This window comes from Podarcis cretensis (assembly GCF_951804945.1).
Source record: "Podarcis cretensis genome assembly, chromosome: 1".
Taxonomy (NCBI): Eukaryota; Metazoa; Chordata; class Lepidosauria; order Squamata; family Lacertidae; genus Podarcis; species Podarcis cretensis.
In genome coordinates, this window is record NC_137170.1 from 63,754,640 (window position 1) to 63,778,044 (window position 23,405).

Genomic DNA, 23,405 nt, shown 5'->3' on the forward strand with positions numbered 1-23,405 from the left:
TGTGCAAACACAAATAGATTTTAGTTTCATCAGCAAGCCCATGCATAAGTTAAGTGGACTGCAAACGGCTTTACTTAATTCTTAAGTTTCTGAAATTTGAAACGTGATTTTTGGTCAAGCATGAAAAGGTCTCACCTGTAAATCTCTCTAATTTGTGAAAGTATTGCTGGAATGCGGAACCTTGCATATGCTGCACACACAGTCCTGAAATATGAAAGTCATCAGCAGGCTTCAGAAATGCAAAGACAAATTGGATAAGGGGCTGGAGTGCTTCCCAAAATGATTCACCCCTGAGTGCACAGTTGTACAAGCAGACTGCTAACTAGGTTTTTATTTGACTTGTGAATGGTGTGCTCTTTATAATTAGGATGTAAATTGTAATTAGATATCCGTTATTAGTAATTGCATATCTTACTGTTACAACGAGATTTAAATAAATTATATTAGAAACAAAATGCCACAATAACTTAAGCTCAGTAGCAATTAATTCATACGATAGCTAAGAATCTGTGTATTTCCAATGGGCAAATTTGGAAGTATTTACTCCACACATGTGGTTGATAATAGCCCTTTTTTATAGGCTTCATCTTTGCTGACTGGGGGATACATCAAAATAATTTGCAAACTGATGTGGAAATGTGGAGAAATGAACACAAAAGTGGAAAAATGAGATACTGAGAGTAACCAGAATTGACAGATTTAACCATTAGTTGCACCCAAACCTTCACTGCATGAGGCACTCACACATGCAGTAAGACTTCCCCTTTCCTCCCTTTCCTTTGTAACCCTGTCACTTTCAAAATCTGCTCCAGGGTGTTGGGGAACACTGTGGAGCAGATTTTGTGGGGCTTCAACTCATGCAAGGGACACGGGTGGCGCTGTGGGTTAAACCACAGAGCCTAGGACTTGCTGATCAGAAGGTTGGCGGTTTGAATCCCTGCGATGGGGTGAGCTCCCGTTGCTCAGTCCCTGATCCTGCCAACCTAGCAGTTCGAAAACATGAAGTGCAAGTAGATAAATAAGTACTGCTCCAGCGGGAAGGTAAACGGTGTTTCCGTGCGCTGCTCTGGTTCACCAGAAGTGGCTTAGTCATGCTGGCCACATGACCTGGAAGCTGTACGCCGGCACCCTCGGCCAATAAAGTGAGATGAGCGCTGCAACCCCAGAGTCGGTCACGACTGGACCTAATGGTCCAGGGTCCCTTTACCTTTACCTTTTAACTCATGCAAGGTGCTTCTAGCATTTAGCATCTCCCACTGCATATCCTAAGCTCTATCCCTGTCCCTCAGCCCTCAAGAGTTGCTTTTCAGGGGTGCTCAGAGGCAGGAGAGTTCTCTTTCAAGAGCATCAAACCGTTCTTCGGATCCAACAGATAGCAAATAATAGTTGTGCTGCTTAATGTTTTGAAATAACATTTCCAGTTAGTAATTGTTTACAACAGTTATTTGAAAGAAGGCAGAGACGAATCCAACAGATAAATATCCCTGCAGTATTTTTTCACAGTCTTCTATCTTTCTTGTCATCTAGCAAAGAGCTCCTGAAGACAAAGAGACTCTTCGGGTTTCCTCAAGAAATGAAGATAATAATCAAAGCACTTCGGAATGCAACTCACAAGATGTAAGTTTAATCCATTCAGAAGTCAAGACTTAATGTGCACTGTGTGCAGACTTTAGAGGAGATGCATATTTATTTGGTTGTAATGATCAGAATATGATATATAGCATTATATTAGGGGGGGAATAAGGTTGTTTTATATTCAGGTGCTGCAAAGGAGATGCCTTTTGATGTGAGAGTCTACTCTCCCTGGTTTTGCTTGAGAGATTAATTAACAGGATTGCAAAGCTTTCAAAAAGGAATGTTAGAAATGTGATTTAATCATTGACTGCTTGTAATCCACCTGGTTTATTCACTTGTGAATTTACCACACCAAATCAGTTTATTTTCAATAGGGATGCACATTCTGCTTGCATTGTCACAAGGTACTGCTGGTACAAATAGGAAGTCACTGTGAAGTGTAGCAAATCACAGCAAATCTTTACTAGCCTGATGCTTTGTTATTTATGCCTAGTGGCAGGGATTCAAAATGGAGAAGCGGTTCGTGTGTCAGACTAGAGGGTGGAAGTGGGAGAGAGCCACAGGGAGAGAGCCATTAGGAAGAACTTCCTGACAGTAAGAGCTGTTCGGCAGTGGAATTTGCTGCCAAGGAGTGTGGTGGAGTCTCCTTCTTTGGAGGTCTTTAAGCAGAGGCTTGACAACCATATGTCAGGAGTGCGTGATGGTGTTTCCTGCTTGGCAGGGGGTTGGACTCGATGGCCCTTGTGGTCTCTTCCAACTCTATGATTCTATGATTCTATGATTCAAATCCCCACACAGCCATGAAGCTCATTGGGTTACCATGCACCATTCACTATCTTTCAACCAGCATTCCTTACAGGGTGGTTGTGAGGATGAAATGGCAGAGGGAGAACTAGATACACTGCCTTGAGCTGCTTGGAAGAAAGATGGGGTATCAGTGTCATAAATAAATAGTGCAAGGGTGTGTTTGGATGTGTGTCACATAGAATGGGTTGGTATGCTTTGTGAAAATTGGGAATTCATTGTATGAAGTAAGCAGCTGAATTCTCCCCTCATGTGGAGATGTGGTTAACGATAATGTGCTGTTGGTAGATAAGTAATTATATAACTGCCACATTAGAAAGGAAGCATTTTTTGTTAAAAAAAATAAAATAAAATGACCTAAAAAGCATGCTGCAGCATCTGTTCCTTTGGAATGTTCACAATCTGAAATCTGGAATATATGTACTACCTTGACATTGGGTGGGCTGTGCTTCCTTTTGACTATCTGTTAGATTGTCTGAAAAGCACTGGAAACACAGAATAGTTAGAAATTCAGAGACGCACTTGTTAACTATTCAGCAATTAGTGCTATAGAATCATATGAACGGTACTTCTGAGTTGCCTATTTAATCAGCAAAACAATTCTGAAGTGGTGGAAGAATAAAATTGTGCATCACTAAGCAGGTGATACGTTGGGTGAAGGCAGGGAACTTCATTACTTTGATAAGCTGGGCTGCGTTTCCTGACTTGAACGCAATCAAAACCTTAACTGTTCTCCTCCTGTCATTTAATCCTCTGCCATTCTCGTCTCATTATAAATAAAGTAACGGAAATTCAGTAACACATTCAAGACTGAATAATAGGATTAGGTTCTGAGTAGTTAGATCTGAAGATAAATTACTACTCGGTAGGAGCAAGTGTGAATTTCTCAGGGCTAGCATTTCTCATTAAGCTTCTGCTTCCAATAATGATCCATAAGAAACTGTACAAAAGAGGTGAAAGAAGCCATATGTAATTAATGAGCCCAAACCATATTAAATGTCGGTACTCTGTGGAAAATGTATGATTCTTTGTCTGATTACACTAGTTGCCAAACAGGAAAATAGTTTTGCACCAGTGTATTTTCTTCCTCTGTTGAATTCATTCAAAATCTGAAAGTTGAGCATCTGATTTTGTCAATGTCAGCAAATTTTAAAGTGTATTTCTAAATACCTACCTCCATTATCTCGCCATTGCCAGTTTCATTGGCTTCCATCTGCTGGAAAGGCAACCCTCTCTACTGATGGAGCCTCCTGGTGTGATTTTGAACCTTCATCCTCCAGAGTTATCCATCAGTATTGAATACTCCTCACTGCAGAAGTTCATTTTCTTAACATGAGGAAGGCAATGATGGTTGTAATGGACATACAACTTATGAGAGTTATGACTTGAAATGCCCTGGTTGGTCCCCACCCACCCCCGTCTTTAGTAAATATTGGTGGAGATTATCATTGGGACTGTAGTATGTGCACAGTTCCAATGAAAAAGCCAGCTCACATCCCTAGGAGGCAAATTCTGATAGATACCTCTGGAACCTTGTCTTCCAGGGTTACTAGACACCATGGAGAACACTTTTCATTGGAACTATATCAAGGGAGGAAAAATCTCCTCCCATGCATTCCAAGTTTGATTAAAATCCCCTCCGCTACAACATCAACTGAATGAAGGACTGGACCCTGATTAAAAACAAGACACGAGGCTTTGACCAGCAAGGCTCTCGGAGAAAATGCGTAAACCACACCTTCACCAGGCCATTTTATTAGCAAAAAAATCTTTTACACAGTGCTCGTAAGAACCAATCATACCATATTTTTTGCCCTATAGGATGCACCGGCCCATAGGACGCACCTAGATTGGGGGGGGGGAATAAAGGGGGGAAATTATATTTTTTCCCCAGGCATGGGGCTGGGGCAGGGGAAGCCCCAGCTCCCAGAACAGGAAGCTCTCCGCAAGCCCGAGCTTCCCCCTCCCCCAGCCCCCAGAACGGGACCCAGAGTGATGCCGAAGCTGTGCGCAGCTTTGGCATCACTCTGGGAGCTTGCGGGGCTGGGGGAGGGGGAAGCCCTCTGCCAGCCTCAAAGCAGGTCGGGAGATAGCAGGATGGCGTGCTGCGCCTCCCCGCTGTCCCCCGAGTTTGCGGGGCTGGCGACGGGGAGGAGCAGGCTTCTCCCCCCCCCCCGCCAGCCTTCTAACCAAGTCGGCGGACAGCGGGAAAGGCGCACTGCGCCTCTCCCACTGTCCCCCGAGTTTGCGGGGCTGGCGACAGGGAGGAGCAGGCCTTCTAACCAAGTCGGGGGACAGCGGGATGGTGGCGTTCCGCCTCCCCGCTGTCCCCCGAGCTTGTGGGGCTGGCGGTGGGGCTCTCCTGAAGCCTGGAGAGCGATAGGGGTCAGTGCGCACCGACCCCTCTCGCTCTCCAGGCTTCAGCGAAAGCCTGCATTCGCCCCATAGGATGCACACACATTTCCCCTTCATTTTTGGAGGGGAAAAAGTGCGTCCTATAGGGCGAAAAATACGGTATTTCCTCTGAGCATTTCATCAAACCCCACATGGGGAAAAAGTTACACTACAATACTCATTAGCATGCATATATTTTGGAGTAAATATGTTGAGAACTACAAAGGGGTAGTAAATAACTTGAGAACTACAAAGGGGTGGTAAATAAGTTGAGAACTATAAAGGGGTGCATCTGGCAACCCTGGAGGTGAGAAATAAACATGATAAGAAGGATGGCCAGAAAGACCAGATCACTACCACCCTCATGTGAGATCTGTTTCCTGGCTCCAAGATTATCATTTTAAGATTATATATAAGAAAACTACATCAAAGTAACTTGCCTACTATCTTTATGGCACAGGATGCCTGCCTGGCAAAGCAACTGCTGCGTACGTGACATGTGGGGAAGAGAGAAATGGAACGGGGATGCAGGGGTGTAGATTGATCAAGAATCATATCAAAATAGTTTAAACCCAGCCAGCGCAATGCTTTCATTGCTGACACAGATGGCTTACTCTATATTTGTTATAATTCCTCATAGCAATCCCACCTGATCACTACAAAAAGATAACTACAGGGCAACTGACTTTCGGGTTTGGTTGGTGTGCATCAGTAAATGAGGGGAATTAAGACTAAGAGAGCTGAGTGGGGGGTGCTCGTGTAATCTCACTGTATACAAGTTGTACAAGTGACAATAAAGTATTTTTTAAAAAAATAACACAACCTATCGTATTGGCCTGAATATAAGTCACACCCAAATATAAGCTACACCTTTAAAATTCAAGGGGGGGGGGGGGAGAAAAAGACAATACCTGAATATAAGCCCTTACTAACCCCAGGTAACCAGACAAACATGCTGTTATTATGAATTCAATTCATTAAATGATAGCACCATTCATGGAAAATAAAGCAATCACAGTCTAGCATAAATCAATTTGCTGATGCAATATATGCACAGGAATGTGATGCATAACTTTAATCATTGTTAGTACCACCAAGAATCAGAATTGAGCATTTTATAAAACAATTTGCTTTGTTTTCAATTGTTTACATTCATCATCCTATGCCAGATTTCCAGCTCTTTGCCCTTGGTCATCTTTTCTTAAAAGAAAAAAAAAGTGATAACAGTTTTATTTATTTCCACCATACTTCTGTACTAAACAAATCCTTTTAAAAATCATTAATCATTTGGTGGCAGAGGACGCTGAGCAATGGACCATATCATGTACATATTTCTCAGCAACCATGGCATTTAAGCTTCATAATTTGATCACTCACCTTTGGCTATTTGGCTCAGTAGAGTTTATTGAGAGGAGAAAATTGGATGTTGACAAAATCTTATTTGACATTGACCAACTTTTTGGCCTAAAGTTCAGTTGTTCCCTGTTTCCCTTAAAGGGACAATAAGGGTTAAAACACAGGGACGCACTACTTCATCCCAAGAGAGTTAGCAATATGACTAATGAAGGTGCAGGAGTGCGTTCACAAAGTAGGTGGTTTAGTGGTTCTAACTTCTAAGATACTTCTAACTTCTAAGCTTGCTGAATCAACATCCATCTCAGATGTAATACAGCAAAGACTTTCAGGCCCGTGCCAATTCCATTCAAGAACTTTACAAATCTTAAAATATTGGGGTTAATCTGTTACTTGGTATGAGTTGGTGCAGGGAGGAGGGATCAAACCATATCAACATGAACCTTATTGGAGCACACCAGACTGTTCCTTGCTTTTAAAATGGTGCTCCTTACATCACTTTCATCCCCCAGTCACAACATACACCACTGAACAATTCTTTAGCACTTTGTGCAGGGTGAAGACATGGTTACATTTGAAAATGAATGAAGATTGATGGTCTGGCTAGTGTTTCTTTTTCACATAGACTGGTCAATGAGCAATTTTTGTGGTTGCACATCTTCCATAGGAGTAAGCACATGTATGAGTAACTTCTAGGTGGCATGCGAAGATTGTAAATAAGCCCTATTCTGGTTTTTCATTTTTCTTTCAAGTTGGAAAAAATACATTCCCAGCTTCTAATGAGCCTATGGAATCCTTATAATTTAGACCTGCTCCATTTTCATCGACCATAATAAACAAGTTGCATGAGACCAGGCAGGTCTGCAGTGTGCCGTTTTCTTAAGCAGAGTCTTGCTTCATTGATTTAGCTGAATACCTTTGTAGTCCCATTGTTGCCGTTTGCATATCCACTTGCATAACTTAATAGCCAAGAGACATGCTGAATTTTACTATTTTATTTTTTCCTCCCAAATTCTTTTAATGAAGATGCATACTTGACTGAGCCACTTTCATAATTTATGCTCCCAGCTGGGTACTTCCCTAGCTTTGCTGTATAATTCACTGGCTGAGCTACCTACTGGAACTTGCTGAATTTCTACATACTTTACTGATCAAGCTGCATATTTCATCACTTGAGTTTCCGCATCCAGGTACTTTTTCTGATCAAACAGCATGCTAAACTGATCAAGAAGGAGTAATGTGTTAAGGCAGGAGCCATGCCTCTGATTGTCCTAGGTAGTTTAATATCTCACTTCACAATTTCCTCACTTCTTTCTCTTTCTAGTGGCTGTATAAAGAGGATGATCATTGCATCATAAGCATACATATTTCATTTGGAAACGCAGAAATAAATAAACTTACTTTTCCTTAACAGTCACTTGGTAGTCATAAACTGTCAACATCATTGCGTTTTGAACACCTAAGCTTTCCTTTTACTGACATTTGATTCAGTAAACAACAACAACAAAATGTAAGCATTAGTCAAGACAGTGTTGTTCCCCCATATTAAAAATGCAAGTAAGGACCAATCTGACATTTCAATAAAGCATGGCTGATAGAACTTTTACTTGCCTGCCCACAATCCATGGCATTTACTAACAGGGTTCAGGGAGAAGAAGATGTTACAAAGGGGAAGCAGGAAGCAGAGATACATTTAATGAAATAGATCATTTCTCCACCCCCGCCCCTTCCCCCACAAGGATAAATTCTAATTATTATGTTGTATTTCATAGATACAAAAGAGAGCTCTACAGTGCAGAGTCTACACAGAAATGACTTAAAGGATTGCGACATTATAAAGATGCAACACCAATTAGCTCCATTTATCAAACATCTGTAATCTTGTCTGCTCAGGCTGCCCTTGGCCTTGCAAAGCTCCATATTACAGATATTTTAAAACTTGATTAATTAAAATCTGAGTTTGGGGAAAGTTAGCTATCTGTAAAATGGCCAGTTTGATAATATGACTTTGTTAATTTGAGATCCAATTATTTAGTTCTGGTCATATTTCTTCCATAAGTGAAACATACATGCAGTGTATAAGCTTCCTGTTACTTCATTGCAAGAACTAGCCTTTTGAAAACCAGTATTGCTGAGGGTACGCAGGTGGCGCTGTGGGTTAAAGCCTCAGCGCCTAGGACTTGCCGATCGAAAGGTCGGCGGTTCGAATCCCTGCAGCGGGGTGCGCTCCCGCTGCTCGGTCCCAGCGCCTGCCAACCTAGCAGTTCGAAAGCACCTCCGGGTGCAAGTAGATAAATAGGGACCGCTTACCAGTGGGAAGGTAAATGGCGTTTCCGTGTGCGGCTCTGGCTCTGGCTCTGGCTCTGGCCAGAGCAGCGATGTCACGCTGGCCACGTGACCCGGAAGTGTCTCCGGACAGCGCTGGCCCCTGGCCTCTTAAGTGAGATGGGCGCACAACCCCAGAGTCTGTCAAGACTGGCCCGTACGGGCAGGGGTACCTTTACCTTTACCTTTATTGCTGAGGGTACAGAGAAAAAGGATTTTGATATTTGATCTGGTGCTGGTCCTCTGTAATTTAGAACTCTGACGAATGCTACCTTAATTGCATGTTTTGGTGTTTTATATAGGGATGGAGGGATAGATGGATAGAGGGATAGATAGATGGTTTTTAAAAATTCACAGTCTACAAAGAAGTAGATTAGCTGGTTCTTCATTTCAACCAGGGACTTTAATCAAGCCATAAAAGAGAGGAAGAAAACAGAGAGAGGAAAACAGAGAGAGGGTGAAAATGGGACTGCTCCTGAACAAAGTCTGCTCATCCTAACTTAGGATTCAGCTATACAGCTGCAAATAAGACGCTTTAAGTGTGTTTTAAATGCAATATACAATGTGACACTAGATGGCGATGGCGAGCCTTATGGAAAATTCAATGTAGTTTTAAAAATGCTTTTTAAAAAAGCATTTTCAGAACGGTTTTTATATGTGTGTCGATTCCACCCTGATTTGCACAAGTATGCAGAAAGTCCTTTCAATGTGATTGGGACAGAACTATTTATTTATTTATCACTTTTCTTTTTCCTTTACAAAAGTAATTCATAGGACTTACACCAAGAAACAAGCATATACCTTAAAACCAGTGTAAAACAAAACGAAGATGAATCTAAAAAGGATGAACTCCACTTTCTAATTAGGCTATAAATGGACATTTTGCGTGCAATAAAAATACAAAGAGAGTATATTCAATCTATAGACATGCAACTATTATGGCACAATATGACAAAGAGTATTTGGAAATGTTTTGCCATAAAATATGCATTTTAAATTCTCACGTTTCTCTCAGGGGAGGAGAATAATTTCATTATACAGGAGAATGTGGCCTCTGATAGCACAAGCAGCCACTTCTCCCCACCCTTAAGGTGAACTTTAGGAAAAACAAAATTGCTGCCTCGGTGAAAAAGGAAAGGGCTGTGGCCTTCGTGATTTTAAATTCATTTCTGCTGTCACTAATCTATCTCATACTGTAACCCAGAGATGTAACTTCTTTTTTAACTCTTGAGGGAAGGAATGACTTGTTTTCAGATTACTTCATTTTTTGGTTTTAAATTATCCTAGTTAAATGCCTTAATATTGCATATAATGGAGTGTGAGTGTTGTTGCTTCTCCCTACTGAGCAATATAACTCAGTACCTTGGTTCTTAAAATAACATAATTCCTCCCTTCTCAAGAGCAGCCATTCCAAAGATAATTTCATGTCAGCCATTGCATCGCCACTGAATTGTATCCTCCTTGCTTAATACAATGGCCTCTCGGGTATACAGACTCATCCATCTTTGCTATCCTCTCTGCCCTAACTCCCACATACTTTATTTGTCTGTCACTCCACGTAGAGCTAATAAGAACAGCCACATGAAAATATATCACCCCATTTTCAACATTGACTCTGAAACATTTGTTGAGCAACTTGGACTTGCAGGTAGATATTAAGTAAGAGAGGCAAGATGATTATCCAGAGATCATGGCCTTAATCTTCCAAGCAGTGTTATGGAATTTCATTTCATACCATGCTATAGAGATTGAAAGTCCACATTGAAATTCTGTGACAGAAAAAGCGCAAACTCACCCTATAAATCCCAAAGAGTTCACATAGGCAAGAAGAGTTTAAACGAACTTTTGCAGCTATAGTCAAAACAAAATAAAAAAATTCCTTCCAGTAGCACCTTAAAGACCAACTAAGTTAGTTCTTGGTATGAGCTTTTGTGTGCATGCACACTTCTTCAGATACGAAGTGCAGCTATATTTTCTTCAAGCCTGGATGCCCTTATGAAAGAGATGAAGCCTGATGGAGGATCATTACTTTCACAAAGGGTTATCTTATAAGAGACACAGAGCTATTGCTGTTACTCCATTTTTTCTTTTCTTTATAACATCAAACACATACAGCGGTACCTCGGGTTAAGTACTTAATTCATTCCGGAGGTCTGTACTTAACCTGAAACTGTTCTTAACCTGAAGCACCACTTTAGCTAATGGGGTCTCCTGCTGCTGCCGCGCCACCAGAGCACAATTTCTGTTCTCATCCTGAAGCTAAGTTCTTAACCTGAAGCACTATTTCTGGGTTAGCGGGGTCTGTAACCTGAAGCGTATGTAACCTGAAGCGTATGTAACCTGAGGTACCACTGTACGGTGCATGGTGTGACTTCAGCAACTTCTGGCTGCCCAGCAACCAGAGAGGTTGTTGGGGAGCTGCCCCTCATGTTGTTGTCCAACCACATTCTGTTTGTATTAGACATTACAAGAAGAGAGCCAGTGCTGGATTTACGTATAAGCTAAACAAGCTATAGCTTAGGGTCCCATTCTCTTGGGGCCCCCCAAAAAAGTTATAGGAAAAAAAACCTGGATGTGCATTTCCAAAATATAAGATAAAAAACAAATAAAACAAAACCTACATACAGCAACAGTGTTTTGTGTTGTGTAGGCTCCTATGATGTAAGTAATGGGCCCCGCCTGCTAGCCTGCTCCCTAAAATATCACTGGTTTGCTCATTTCTATATATAGGGTGCCTACATTGTGCATGTGCAAATGGCTTTAGATACCTATTAGGTCCATAAATTACCATGTATTCAACACAAAAAACAGTGACAATTTGTTGTTGACAAAGGACAGCTGGACATATGAAGGGCCCCATTACCTTCAGTAGCTTAGGGCCTCATCAAACCTAAATCCGGCCCTGGAGAGAGTAATGGGATATGGAGTCACTGTAGCTCCATGTCATTTTTTTACACCAACCTAATAAATTAAGGCCCTTTAAAAATGTTTACTCATGCCTTCACCTGGTGCACAAGGAAGAAATGTGCCGAGGCCAAGTAAACACATCCCATTGTTGGCATGTGGTTACATCCCAATAACCCCACCTCCTTGTGTTTCCACACACACCCCTCACATCTTCAGAAAGAAATTCTTTGCACATGCATGGCATCAAGGGCATAGCTGCTCACCACATCCTTTTCCCTTCACACACCAGGAAAACACATGAGTAGAATGCATCTTCTGCCTTTTCCTCACAAAAGCAAGCTGAGATATTGTGTTTGAATGCAATTGTAATTCTGTGTTCTGGTATTGCCCTGATTCAGTACATTTTCATTTTCTAAAAAATTGAATAAATAAATCATCATTTTCATTCAACTGAAAGTCTGTCTCTACATGGGAAATTGTGGCAAAAAGCCTTTATTATAAGAACGTAGGAATCTATCAGACACCGTCAGACTATTGGTCCATCTACCTCAGTAGAGTCTACACTAGTGGTTCTCAAACTTTTTTAAGAATAAAAATTTGCACACGCCACAGCAAAAAAAATAAATTGATTGATAAGAAATGAACTGGAATTTTTTTAAAAAAACTATTCCTAGCAGTGTTCAATTTACAACATGCAACACAACTACTTTATAATATGATCACGGGACATGCAGAAAGTGTAAAACAATGCAGCCACACAAAAACATAAATCATTCCCAAAATATAACTGTAAACGAGCCTCTTATATGTATCTTAAGTATGTATACAAACGTACCTTAAGTATGTATACAAACTCACTGAGAGGTGTGAGCTTGCTTTTGCTGGGTAATATCATTTATATTAGGACTAATTTGAAACAAACTCTCACCTCCTCATCAACTCAAAGAAGCCTTTGAAAATCCCTGTTCACGTCAAGGGGAAGGAAGACGCAGAATTACAGCTGAAATTGTTTGATGATTTAAGGTGAAATTGAGAAAGATAACAAGTTTAAATTTAATTGGCAAAAAGGGTTGCTGAAAAACTGTAAAATAAGGATGCAAAAAGGGTGAGGTATGGGGAAGTCCGAGAAAGGAGGTTTATGAAAATGAGGTTAAGAAATTATATTTGTATGTTTGTTTGTATTTGTTGATGTTTGCATGTTGCTGTTGACTTGTCTTAAAATTGGAAAACTAATAAAAAAATTAAAAAAAAAGAAAATCCCTGTTCACAACAATACTGTGTTTGTAAATTGGGGTGATACTTACCAGCTGCAGTTCAGCACCAGTAGTGCAATGCCCTATCTTTATTGAATATGTAGTTCTGTGTTCTTTCTTGCAATGCTGCTGCCTGAAGCTTTTTATGCATGTTTGAAGCAGGGTTTTATGGTGTGCTGGCTTCTATACACAGGGAAGTGAGTACACAGTCCAGCAAAAGAGAGAGAGAAAAATTTATAAGATGACCTAAAATGCCAGCACATTAAATATGGGTGAGGCCTTGAGGCAATGTCATTTGTATAATCACCTTGTAATAAGTCCATATTCATTATATTAAAGCTACTACATTCATGGAATAGACCCTTTTAGATTCCCAAAATGTATTGTTTTAATAATACAGAGACACATTTATGAGTCCTTTTGTTTTGTTCAGGTGTTCCAGCAATAGAGCTGCCCTCCAAAAGTAATGAATAATACCTTAGTAAAATTGTCTTTCAAAGTCCCCTTGTTTGGCCTTGGAAATGTATAGCCTGATTGTTCTGTTAAATCACTTTCCTGATACTACACAGTAGCAATTATCAGTAGCCTGTAAGATGCTTACCTTATTCATTCTCTGAATTGCTATAATATACACCCACACCCAGTAAAATGCTGCAGTATAACTGTTGGAATTAAATAATCATGCAGCTTTGACTTAAATTGTGCTAATTCTTGGTATTTGGCTAAATGCTGACCGGCAGTTACTTCAATATCTGTTGAACATATTTCTTGAACTATAATAAAACCATGTTTTGACTCTGCTGTCGCAGCAAATGAATCTCATGGCGTGTCCAGATCACTGCCTAGTCCTGTTGTGTTGGATGAGTTTCAGTTACTAAGGCTCATGGATGTGGATAAGGTGGATTGATTAGGTAAATCACATATGCTCTGGACTCTTGCCCCTCTTGGCTGATAAAACTAGCAAGGAGGGGACAACTGGCTGTGCCAGGAAGGTGACTAATGCCTCCTTGCGAGAGTGGGTGGCCTTGCCTGCTTGCTTGAATGAGGCAGTGGTAATATCACTCCACAATAAACCCTCTCTGGATTTGGAATATCCAAGTAACTACTGTACTGGTCAGTTGCTAATATCCCCTTCTTGGGCATGGTTAAAAGTAATGACATTCTAGGGTATGTACAGAGGGTGACACCCAATGGCATCATTTTGCTTATGCAAGGGACTTCCATTTAGCCCACTGTGATTGCCCAAAATCAAAGTGGATGTGATATTGGATGTGATTTTGGATGTCACTGATGATTCTAAACTGGCTAATGCAAAATGGAAGTGGGGGCGGTAGGCACCAAAAGTGGCTTAATGGGTCAGATTCAGGCCATGGGTTTTCCACAGAGTTTACAGTTTTAGCCTTGTGTTCTCAGTTATCCATGGCAAGTGAACCTAATCCATGGAATGAAACTGATCCATGCCTCTACCAGCAAATTAGGAGAAACTGCTTTATTGTACAAAGGAAAGTGATAAGCTATGTCCAAGATACCTTGGAGGTCTACACTGGAAAAGGGAACTTTGAAGGGACTCCTTTGGGGGCCAACATTGATGCCGAAATCCAGCATCACCTGAGCTCTGCGAGTGTGGCTTTCTCCCGATTGAAGTGCAGAGTGTTTGAGGACTGGGACATTTGCAAGGAAACCAAAATGCTTGTTTACAAAGCTATTGTACTACCAACCTTACTATATGCTTGTGAAACATGGACCACTTATAAACGCCATCTCCAGCCCCTTGAAAGATTCCATTAACAGTGTCTCCAAAAAAATTTACACATCACTTGGGAAGACAGGCGAACTAATATCAGCGTACTGGAAAAAGCAAAGATCACCAGTGCTGAAGCAATGATTCTTCAACATCAACTTTGTTGGACTAGTCATGTTGTGCAGATGCCTGATGATAATCTTCCAAAGCATCTACTCTATTCTGAACTTAAAAATGGAAAGAGTAATGCTGATGGTCAACAAAAGAGGTTTAAAGACTGTCTCAAGGCAAATCTAAAAAAAATTAGTATAAACACTGACAACTGGGAAACACTGGCCTGCGAGCGCTCCAGTTGGAGAACAGCCTTTACCAAAAGTGTCATGGGCTTTGAAGACACTCGAACTCAGGACGCAAGGGAGAAATGTGCTAAGAGGAAGGCACGCTTGGCAAATCCACACCATGATCAACTCCCACCTGGAAACCAATGTCCCCACTGTGGAAGGATGTGTGGATCCAGAATTGGCCTCTATAGTCACTTATGAACTCATTGTTAAAACTGTGTTTATGGAAGACACTCTTACTCGGCTACGAGTGATCGCCAAAGAAGAAGAAGAAGCTTATCTTATTTTTGTAGCCTTTGTGCACAATTCTGAATCCTGAGCTTCCAGCTCCCAGGGACATGCTGAAGTACAAAAATGGTGGCTTTTGGCCACTGGGAGGAGTACCGCTGCCTTGAACATCAATAGTAAACTGTGTCGGGAAATTTTTAATCCCTTTTAACCCTATTTTACACCATCTTTCTCTGAAATTCCTCTCCCATTTTCTCTGCCTGTGGATAAGGCAATGGAATGGAGAAAGGCATTTCAGTCCAACTACAACCAAAACTACCTAGATGAAAGAACACAACCCAGCTGCCCTGGTTGAATATCTTGTCCACTCTTATCATTTGATTTTAAGGGTTTTGAAACTTATATCCATGAAGTATCAGACCAGATGTTCTCTAAGATGGATAGATCTTGTCAATGGATGAGAGCCAGAAGGATATCTGAGAATGGAAGGATGAGCCAAAACGACAGGAATTATTATATATGTGCAGCTTCAGCAGTAGCGGCTGTGGCAGCCTAACTTGGATGAGATCAAGACCTGCTTCATAAACCTTATATCTCATCTAAGAAGAAAAATGCTTATCCATATGTGAAAGGATACATTGCTCATGGCACAGTCGATTGCACACAAGGCTGTTAGTCACTCCACTTTGGATGGAACTATCACTCCTTCACAAACCATGCAACTCTGGGTTGGCATTATATTTTGGTTTTGTCTCTGCCAATTGACACTGATGGGGTTATTGTTATTGTTCATAAGTAAAAGCAGCTGGTGTGTCTGACAGCAAGAGAAAGGAGGAGGAAGACATGGTGGTTTGAGAATTGTGGTACATTCAGCATAGTATCCTGTTTCCACAGTAACTAGCTCCAAAGGGGCCAAGATGAGAAATCATGCTGAGAGTGGGAGGGATCATGTTCTTCGCTTCTAACATTTTATGTAAAAAATATAGGGGTTTTTTTATTACGTCCACACACAAAAATCTGTTTCCTACATTGAAACATATTTCAGTAATTGTTCCATATTTTGTAAAACACATGAACTATAATCCCTATGAAAGATCCCTGATCTATCAGTGTAAGACAAAAAAACCCCTGCTATCCAAAGGAGTGGAGCACTTGCATGCAAGAAATGCAGGTGTGCAGTTTGGGTTGTTTGCTTCTGTACACATTGTGACTCAACTTCTGAGTACACACGCATAGGATTCTGCTGCAAATAGACCGATGGGCTGCTTGGTGGTCCAGTCTTGAATGCTGTCTTCTATAAGAAGATGGGCTGTTGAAGTTCACAACAAGGAACTTTGGAAAACTGAAACTTTGTTTTCTCTTGAACACCCCATGTGAACAGTTGGAAGTCTTCTGTGCAGATTACTCAAGCTAAGTTGATCCTACAGTTACAAAAAAAAAAAAAAAAAAAAAAATATTATGAGAGGCAAGACTGCAGTTTCCTTGTTCTTTTGCTTGTGTGGTGGCCAACAGCAATCTAACTGGATGGCAGACAGTTGGGTTTCATCTATGGGTCACATGCTGCCAAATCTTAGTGGGTCAAAGCAGTAGTTCAGCTGGTTCAGCATTCTGTTTCTCACAGTGGCCAACATAGAGACAAGAGCTCTCTCCTCTTATTGCTACCAACAACTAATTCTTGAACTCCAGACTTAAGAGTCTTTGTAAAGTCACTATTACTATTAGCCATTAACTCATTAACAATCACAGTGCCTGGAGACAGAGTGTCAGGTCATGTATCCACAGCAGTGACCAGAGGAGGAACGACCACTGGGAGGAGTGCAGGAAAAAAGAAATGCCATGGTGCACCTGTAGCAGCAAAACTGGATGCCTTCCTCTGCCCCAGCTGCAGTAAAACATGTCTCTCCCTTATCTGTCTCTACAGACACAGCAGGTGCTATAAATGTCCAGTGGTTTGACTTTAACCCCAAAGGCACACTCTTCCATTGTATCCCAAGACAGACGGATGCCGACAATGTTTTAACTCATCCTCCATGATTTTCTCTAAATGCCATCAAAGTTAATGGCCATTGTTTCATGTGACACTGATTTTGCAACCCAAGGAGCATTTCCCAACTTATTATAAGCAGTATAATATTATAAACAGCACTATTTCAGGGCCTGCTCTCACAATCACCATTCCCCTCTCCTTTCTTATTTCCTGTTCCTCCTCCAAACTCGCCTCTCTCCCACTATTGCCACTAATATAGTTATGACCTAAGTGGGGAGTATTTAGAACATTTATATTAAGAATGCAGGAAGTATTTTTTAGCATAAATTTGTCCTGTTGCATGAAATGTTACATATCTTTGAAAATATCACAAAAATTGATGATACTAGGTGTCTTGGAAGTCACTGCTTATTTATGACAACTTCTTGATATTTTGATACACCCCAGGAACACATTCTAAATATCTTGGGGAAGTGTGGTTCAGATTCAAATGATTTCCCATAGAAAGACAGAACATGAAACTTTACAAGTGAAATAGTCAGCCACCCTGCATCTCTAATACGGTTGAAGTTCCACACTGTGGTTAATTGCCAATTAACACTCTTTATCTCAGCAAGAGAAACAAGAATGTACTTTTATTAAATAACACGAATAAATGTGTGTGGATAATATTTTTTTGCAAAGAAAATAATTAAATACTCTGTTCCTCTCTGAGAGTTTCCTGTTTATTTGCCACAGATAATTTCCATTATTTTAATTATGACATAATGATAATGCTATGAATTAGGACTCCTTTACAGGAAATAATGGGTCTGCATGTTTTCATATCTGTTCTGCAATATTTGAAGGGGAAATTCTTATTTGCATACTTGTTGAAAATGTGCTCCAGAGCACCACCCAGCTGCACCTTTCCGAGATACATTTCCAACTCTTTGCATTCAAATCTTCAAATGTTACAAAAGATATGGGGTTGATGTGCTCAGAAACTCTTGGACCATTATTTTCTGTTGTATACTACTAGACTGAGATACAAATTATGATTGATTGGTTGAATCACGGTGCCATGGTTTCCCTTTTCAGGTTGGCAAGACTTGCTTAGGAAACCAGAACAATTCAACCTCTCTTCAGCTAAAGGTGGCAGAAACAGACCCAGATATGCAGGTGCTAATCTTGTTGTCTCTGTAAATACTGAGCAAATTATAAAATGTGAAGATTTGTTTTCTTCAGTTGTTTTCATTTCTGAAACATCTGCATTCTGAGAGATGTCTGAGTGCAGTAATTAATGAAAGCACTCCAAAAAATGACACCCAGGGATGATCATTTGACTATTCTCATAGATGGCACCACACTCCAAAACAGATGTCCTTATGACCTCAAGACTGGCATTAGTGTGTTGGTGTGGATGTGGCACATAAGGAACATGTTTCCATCTGTAATGAGAGTGCCCATTTGCAAAGGATTTCTGGTCTAATGTATATCAGGAGGTTTTGACTAGCATAAAGATTACTATACAAATGACCTCACTGCTTTCATTGTTAAATATACAGACTGGTCATAATAAATGATTATGTTCTAAGGAACTTAAAACAAAGCTGTTGGCAGCAGTCAGAATATCTATAGCACAAACACGGGAGACTTTACAGGGCAGATATTATGTGGTATAAAAATGCATGGATCCTGGAAAAGACAGTACATAATATAAAGATCTCCAATACTTTGGAAGATCCAGAACATTTACCGGTATATATTTTGTGTCTTGGAAATTTTTCATATTTGCCTCAACTTCAACTAACCACCAGGACGCTTTGGTGCTATCAATGCAGGCTATATGGATTTCTTAATTTTTTTTTTTTTTTACCAATGCCTTCTGACCTTGCTGATGTAAAAATTAAGAGGATGGATGTATTTTCTTAGAAAGCATAAGGTTTGCTGTAGCAAAGCTGTTCCCTTCCAATGAGCACTGATATTGAGAATTACACCTTCTGTTTACAAGCTATTTATTCCACAAGATTTACATACTACTTGACTATAATGAAACTTCAAAGCTGTTTGCATCAAGGATTAAATAATACAATTATCAGTAAAAAAAAAAAGAAGAAGACGTTAAAAACAGCTGCAGTATATCAACATTCAAAAATAATTAAAATCAATGATAAGCTAAAACCAAATTAAAGCACGTCACCATTTTACATGTCTGGATAAGCTTACCTAAACAAAAATGTTTTTTGCAGGCTGAAGTTACACCTGAAGTTACAGGCTGAAGTCTTCCTAAACACCCTTTCTGGTGTTTGTTTTTCCTTCCCCCTTCATTTCTCCCACCCCTTACTTGCATGTCAAGGCCCCGGGTCCCACAGTTCCCTTAAATAATAAACACATGGACACAAATATTTAGGTTAATGGGAGGCAAAAGGAGGTCGCCCTCCAGCCATGCCACCATTTAAACAGCAAACAGCCACACCCCCTAGCCATTCTGATTGGTCAGCCAGGGTGTGTGACATGGCCAGGAGTCCCTATGACACGGGTGGCATCCCTCCGCCCACAGCTGGGACACTGGGAGGTCCCAGATCCCATTCCACAATACTGTCCCCTGGGAAGGGGAGCAGACCTGTCCCACATCTGACATCATGTATGGGCAGGTGCACATGGGTTCCTGAAAATAGCCTTGTGGATGAAATGGGGAGGGAATGCCAGTGAGCAAGATTTCTCTCCTCTTCTCCTGGTCTGAAGTGAAACAGAAAAATCCCCCTTGCTGTTGCTGAGGCTCTGAAAGCCTTGCAAGGCAAGTGATTTGCTACATGCCTTTCAAGGGAGCCTGGGTCCTACCAAAGGAAATTTTACCACTCTCTTTTGGGGTAGGGAAATTTCACTCATTTATTTTATTGCATTTATTTATAAAAAATAATTATCTATATACTGCCGGATCGTAAAAATATACCATGGTTTACAGTGATATAAAAACATAAAACCAAACAATAACATCCTAAAAAGTTAAATAAACATGTTGAAATCTAAAATAAAATAAAAACAATAGACTGTTGTGGGGGGTGTACTCTTAATTGCCTGCATAGGGCTGGCAGAATAGGAAAGTTTTCAGCAGGTGTTTAAAAGAAAGTACCGAAGGTTGGAGATTCCTTGCAACATTGTGCTGCAAGTCCCACTTGTAATATTTTAACACTGATTGCGTTTTTCTCCATCTGTTAACAGAAGTCACACAGTCCTCCATGGATGAAACCAGAAATTAAAAAATCAACAGAGAGAAAAGAAAACAACCCTGAAGCATTGGGTAAAATCAAGGGAAAGACTCTGTAAACATCACCCAGCTCTCTTTAAAACGTTCTTCATTTGCTATCGTCTTCATCTTTTTAGTCCAGAGGCATGAAAATGTACCAGGTTTCTAAAGCATGCAATTTTTTCACTATTTTATGGATGTTTGTAAATTAGTCTAGAGATTTCTGAAATAGATTGATTAGTATCTTTCAGCAATAATCCAAGAGAAATGGATGTTTGGAAAAAAAAATGCTTTGTAATACAGTCCAGTTTTTTGAAATATTATTCTGCCCTGATCTGTAACTTGCTTATTATAAATCACTCTGTTTTGTAAAGAAATGCTATTAAGAATTTTTATTTTATTAACCAATTCTGTTTCATAAGTATCATTATTACATATCGAGGTCGACAAACAACTTTGCACACACATGCACACATTCAACCCGGTAAGACGGTTTTGGCAAGGTGCCTGAAACTCAGTAGGGACGGTGCTCGTCTAACTTCTTGAGGGAGAAAGTTCCCTAGAGTTGGGAAAACCACACTGAAGCCTTGACTCCTTGCTGCTTCGGGTCCATAGGGAACCACTAACTGCTCCTCCTGATAGTCCAGTGATCGACTTGGAGTGAACAGGATAAGGTGGTCCTTAAGGTATCCTGGGCTTGTTATTCAGGGCTGTGTACACTAGTACAAGAATTGTATTGAAGGGGGATACTCTAGCTGAGTCTTATCCCTGAGATGCTAATTTGCCAAATGATGCTGGAGGACATTCCTCTGTCTTGCCATCCCATGAGAACCTGCACAATCATCCCTACACTTAAACTACTGTTCAAAGGATATAACAGACTACTTAAAGGTTTGGGGGCTTCTTATCCTCTTAATCAGGCAATGTAGAAAGAAGCATTTATTGTCCTTGAGTCTATTAAAAACATCTTCAAAACTTTCCAAAGGGATTATCTGTCAAAGAGAGGAATAAAGGAATATTACTGAAGGCTTGCGCGGAAAGCACCGTAGGCGGTTTGGCAGCAGGAGCAGGAGGAGAAAATTCATATTTAAAGTATGTGCTTCATTTAATATTGAAATGCCAAGATGTAGATGGGGGGGAGGGGCAGAAAGCCCATCGGAGGAGCTACCATCATGTGAAAGCCACACATATTGTACAGATAACTAAAATCTGCTGAGGGGGCTCCTTGAGCCAAAGAACTGAAACCCTGAGAAAAGAGAGGCAACTGTGCCTTTTCAATGGTTGTGGCTGAAGCCTTGAAACTTGAAGAAAGGGCAAGGCCATCTTTCTGTTTCACCTACCAGGGTAATTTGAACCCATCCTCTTGGAGAATGTGTCAAACTTCTCATGGACTCATGAGGTAAATATAATTTAGTTATTCAAAATGCAGCTTGTAAATCCTACACTGCTACTATCCTTGTTAAAAAAATGCACCTCCTGTGGGAATTGGTATTTATTTATTTGACTGTGGCCCTCTAAGGTGATCCAACCAGCTCATCCAATGTTGCCATTGGAAACACTTGCCCAACATGGCCCTGACATTAGCCTCTCGTTGCCACCACCAGACAGATTTTAGGAATGGGGAAAAGAAAAAGGGTGGTGGAGAGTATAGCTTTTTATCAGTGGACTATATATTGTGAGGGAGCTTGAGGGAAGCAGAACATCTAGTAAGGGTATGCAGGCCCTCTATGGGTACCCTGAATAACAAGGCAAACCAGGGAGATTTGGGTCAGACTTCCATGCTCCCGAGCCAGGCTGTGCCATTACCAATGCATGCTGAGGGAGATCCGGAAGGCTCCCAATCTTTTTAGTAGCTTGGTTTCTCCAGAAAGTTAAAACATGATCTCCCACCCCTTTTCTTTCCTGAGAAATCAAACCAAGCTCACCAGTGACATGCCCAGACCCCCCACCCTTCAGTTAAAGCTTGGGAAAGATATAGCAGCTTCTCTTATGGGGCTTTTTCATATCAAGAAGCATCGGCAGCCAGGGAGTTTGCTGAGTTGACAGGCTAGAAACCATACACTACTTTTAGCCGTCTCACAATGCTATGCTAAGCTCAGAACTCTGCACCTGCAGATATCCTAAGGAAAACCTTAAGTGCCCGAAGAATTGGGCAGGGAAATGGAAGCCTGCTTTGTTGGGGAAGAAATCTTTTGAGAAATTGTTGGGATGTTAGGAGGAGGAACTTAGCTCTGTGAGCAGTTCAGCAGCTTTAGATCTCCTAGTGCCTGAAGTTATGGTGCTACTTCATGATGGTCTCCGGCTTTCTTTCTTTTAAAAATGTTTAGGGGTACTCTCATTTTGACTCAAGAAACCCACCATTTTATAATCCAAATCAGGAAAAATAAATACAGTAAATGGACAAAAGTACAGATTCACAAAATGTTTAGGGGTATGCATACTCCTGCATACCCCCAGAAAAAAACACTGGTCTCTGATAATGGCACTAGATCCCATGCCCCCAGTCACTGATCAGCAACACTTTATTATACTTTATTATACTTCCAGCAAACTACTTCACAAGCTGTTGCTGCTTCTGCAACATGGTTAACTCCAAGTGTTCTCTTTAAAAGTGTATTTTCAGCCTAAAATAAAGAGTACATATTTTCTTGTTCAGCCTGAATAACTGATGAAAAAAAAAGAGACAAGGGCATCTGGGGTAATTTTGTATTTTAACATCTTACGATTATTATTTTTCTCTTTGGTTGGCATAATAATTATACACATCCACACATTTTTCAAGCACAGGCTGGCTCAGATCAGTGCTCATTGTAGAAAAGAAAAGTGTTGCATCTGGGTTTTTGTTTTTCACTGATTTCCATCTCAAATGCTTAAATTAAAAGGGGCTTTACAAACAACTTTCAGGAAAGCCATGCAGCCAATTTTGTATGGAAAGATCACTGTATTTGAGCAGACACAATTTTCTTTTTAATTGTAAAGAAATATGAAAATAGCCTTCTGAGCATTATTCTCTGGAAATGAAGGCAGAAAAGTCCCACTTCTTGTTTAAATGTTAATGCCAGTAAAGAGACAATGAGGAATGTTAATGAAAGCATGCCAAAAAAAAGTGAGTTTGAGAGCAGGCAGAAGGATAGTGGATCTGGAAACACATGCAGTAAATATTGGCTAGCAGGAAAATTCAAAAGCAGCTGTATTAGATTTTGACTTCCAAAAGGTGCATATAATAAGAACGACCCCTCTTTCATAGTGAGTTTCCCTTCTCTCTTCT

At 40.6% G+C, this 23,405-nt stretch overlaps 1 protein-coding gene across 3 annotated transcripts in view; it reads left to right on the top strand.

The window, feature by feature from the left end:
* Positions 1 to 20,545, top strand: part of LUZP2 (leucine zipper protein 2) — a 310,191-nt gene extending 289,646 nt beyond the window's left edge. For all 3 annotated transcript variants that reach the window (XM_079969126.1, XM_079969127.1, XM_079969125.1), the window contains 3 exons: positions 1,528 to 1,617; positions 17,989 to 18,069; positions 20,113 to 20,545. In XM_079969126.1, the coding sequence (XP_079825252.1) occupies positions 1,528 to 1,617; positions 17,989 to 18,069; positions 20,113 to 20,217 (276 nt within the window). In that variant the 3' untranslated portion in view covers positions 20,218 to 20,545. The remainder of the gene's footprint in view (positions 1 to 1,527; positions 1,618 to 17,988; positions 18,070 to 20,112) is intronic.
* The last annotated feature ends 2,860 nt before the right edge of the window (positions 20,546 to 23,405 follow it).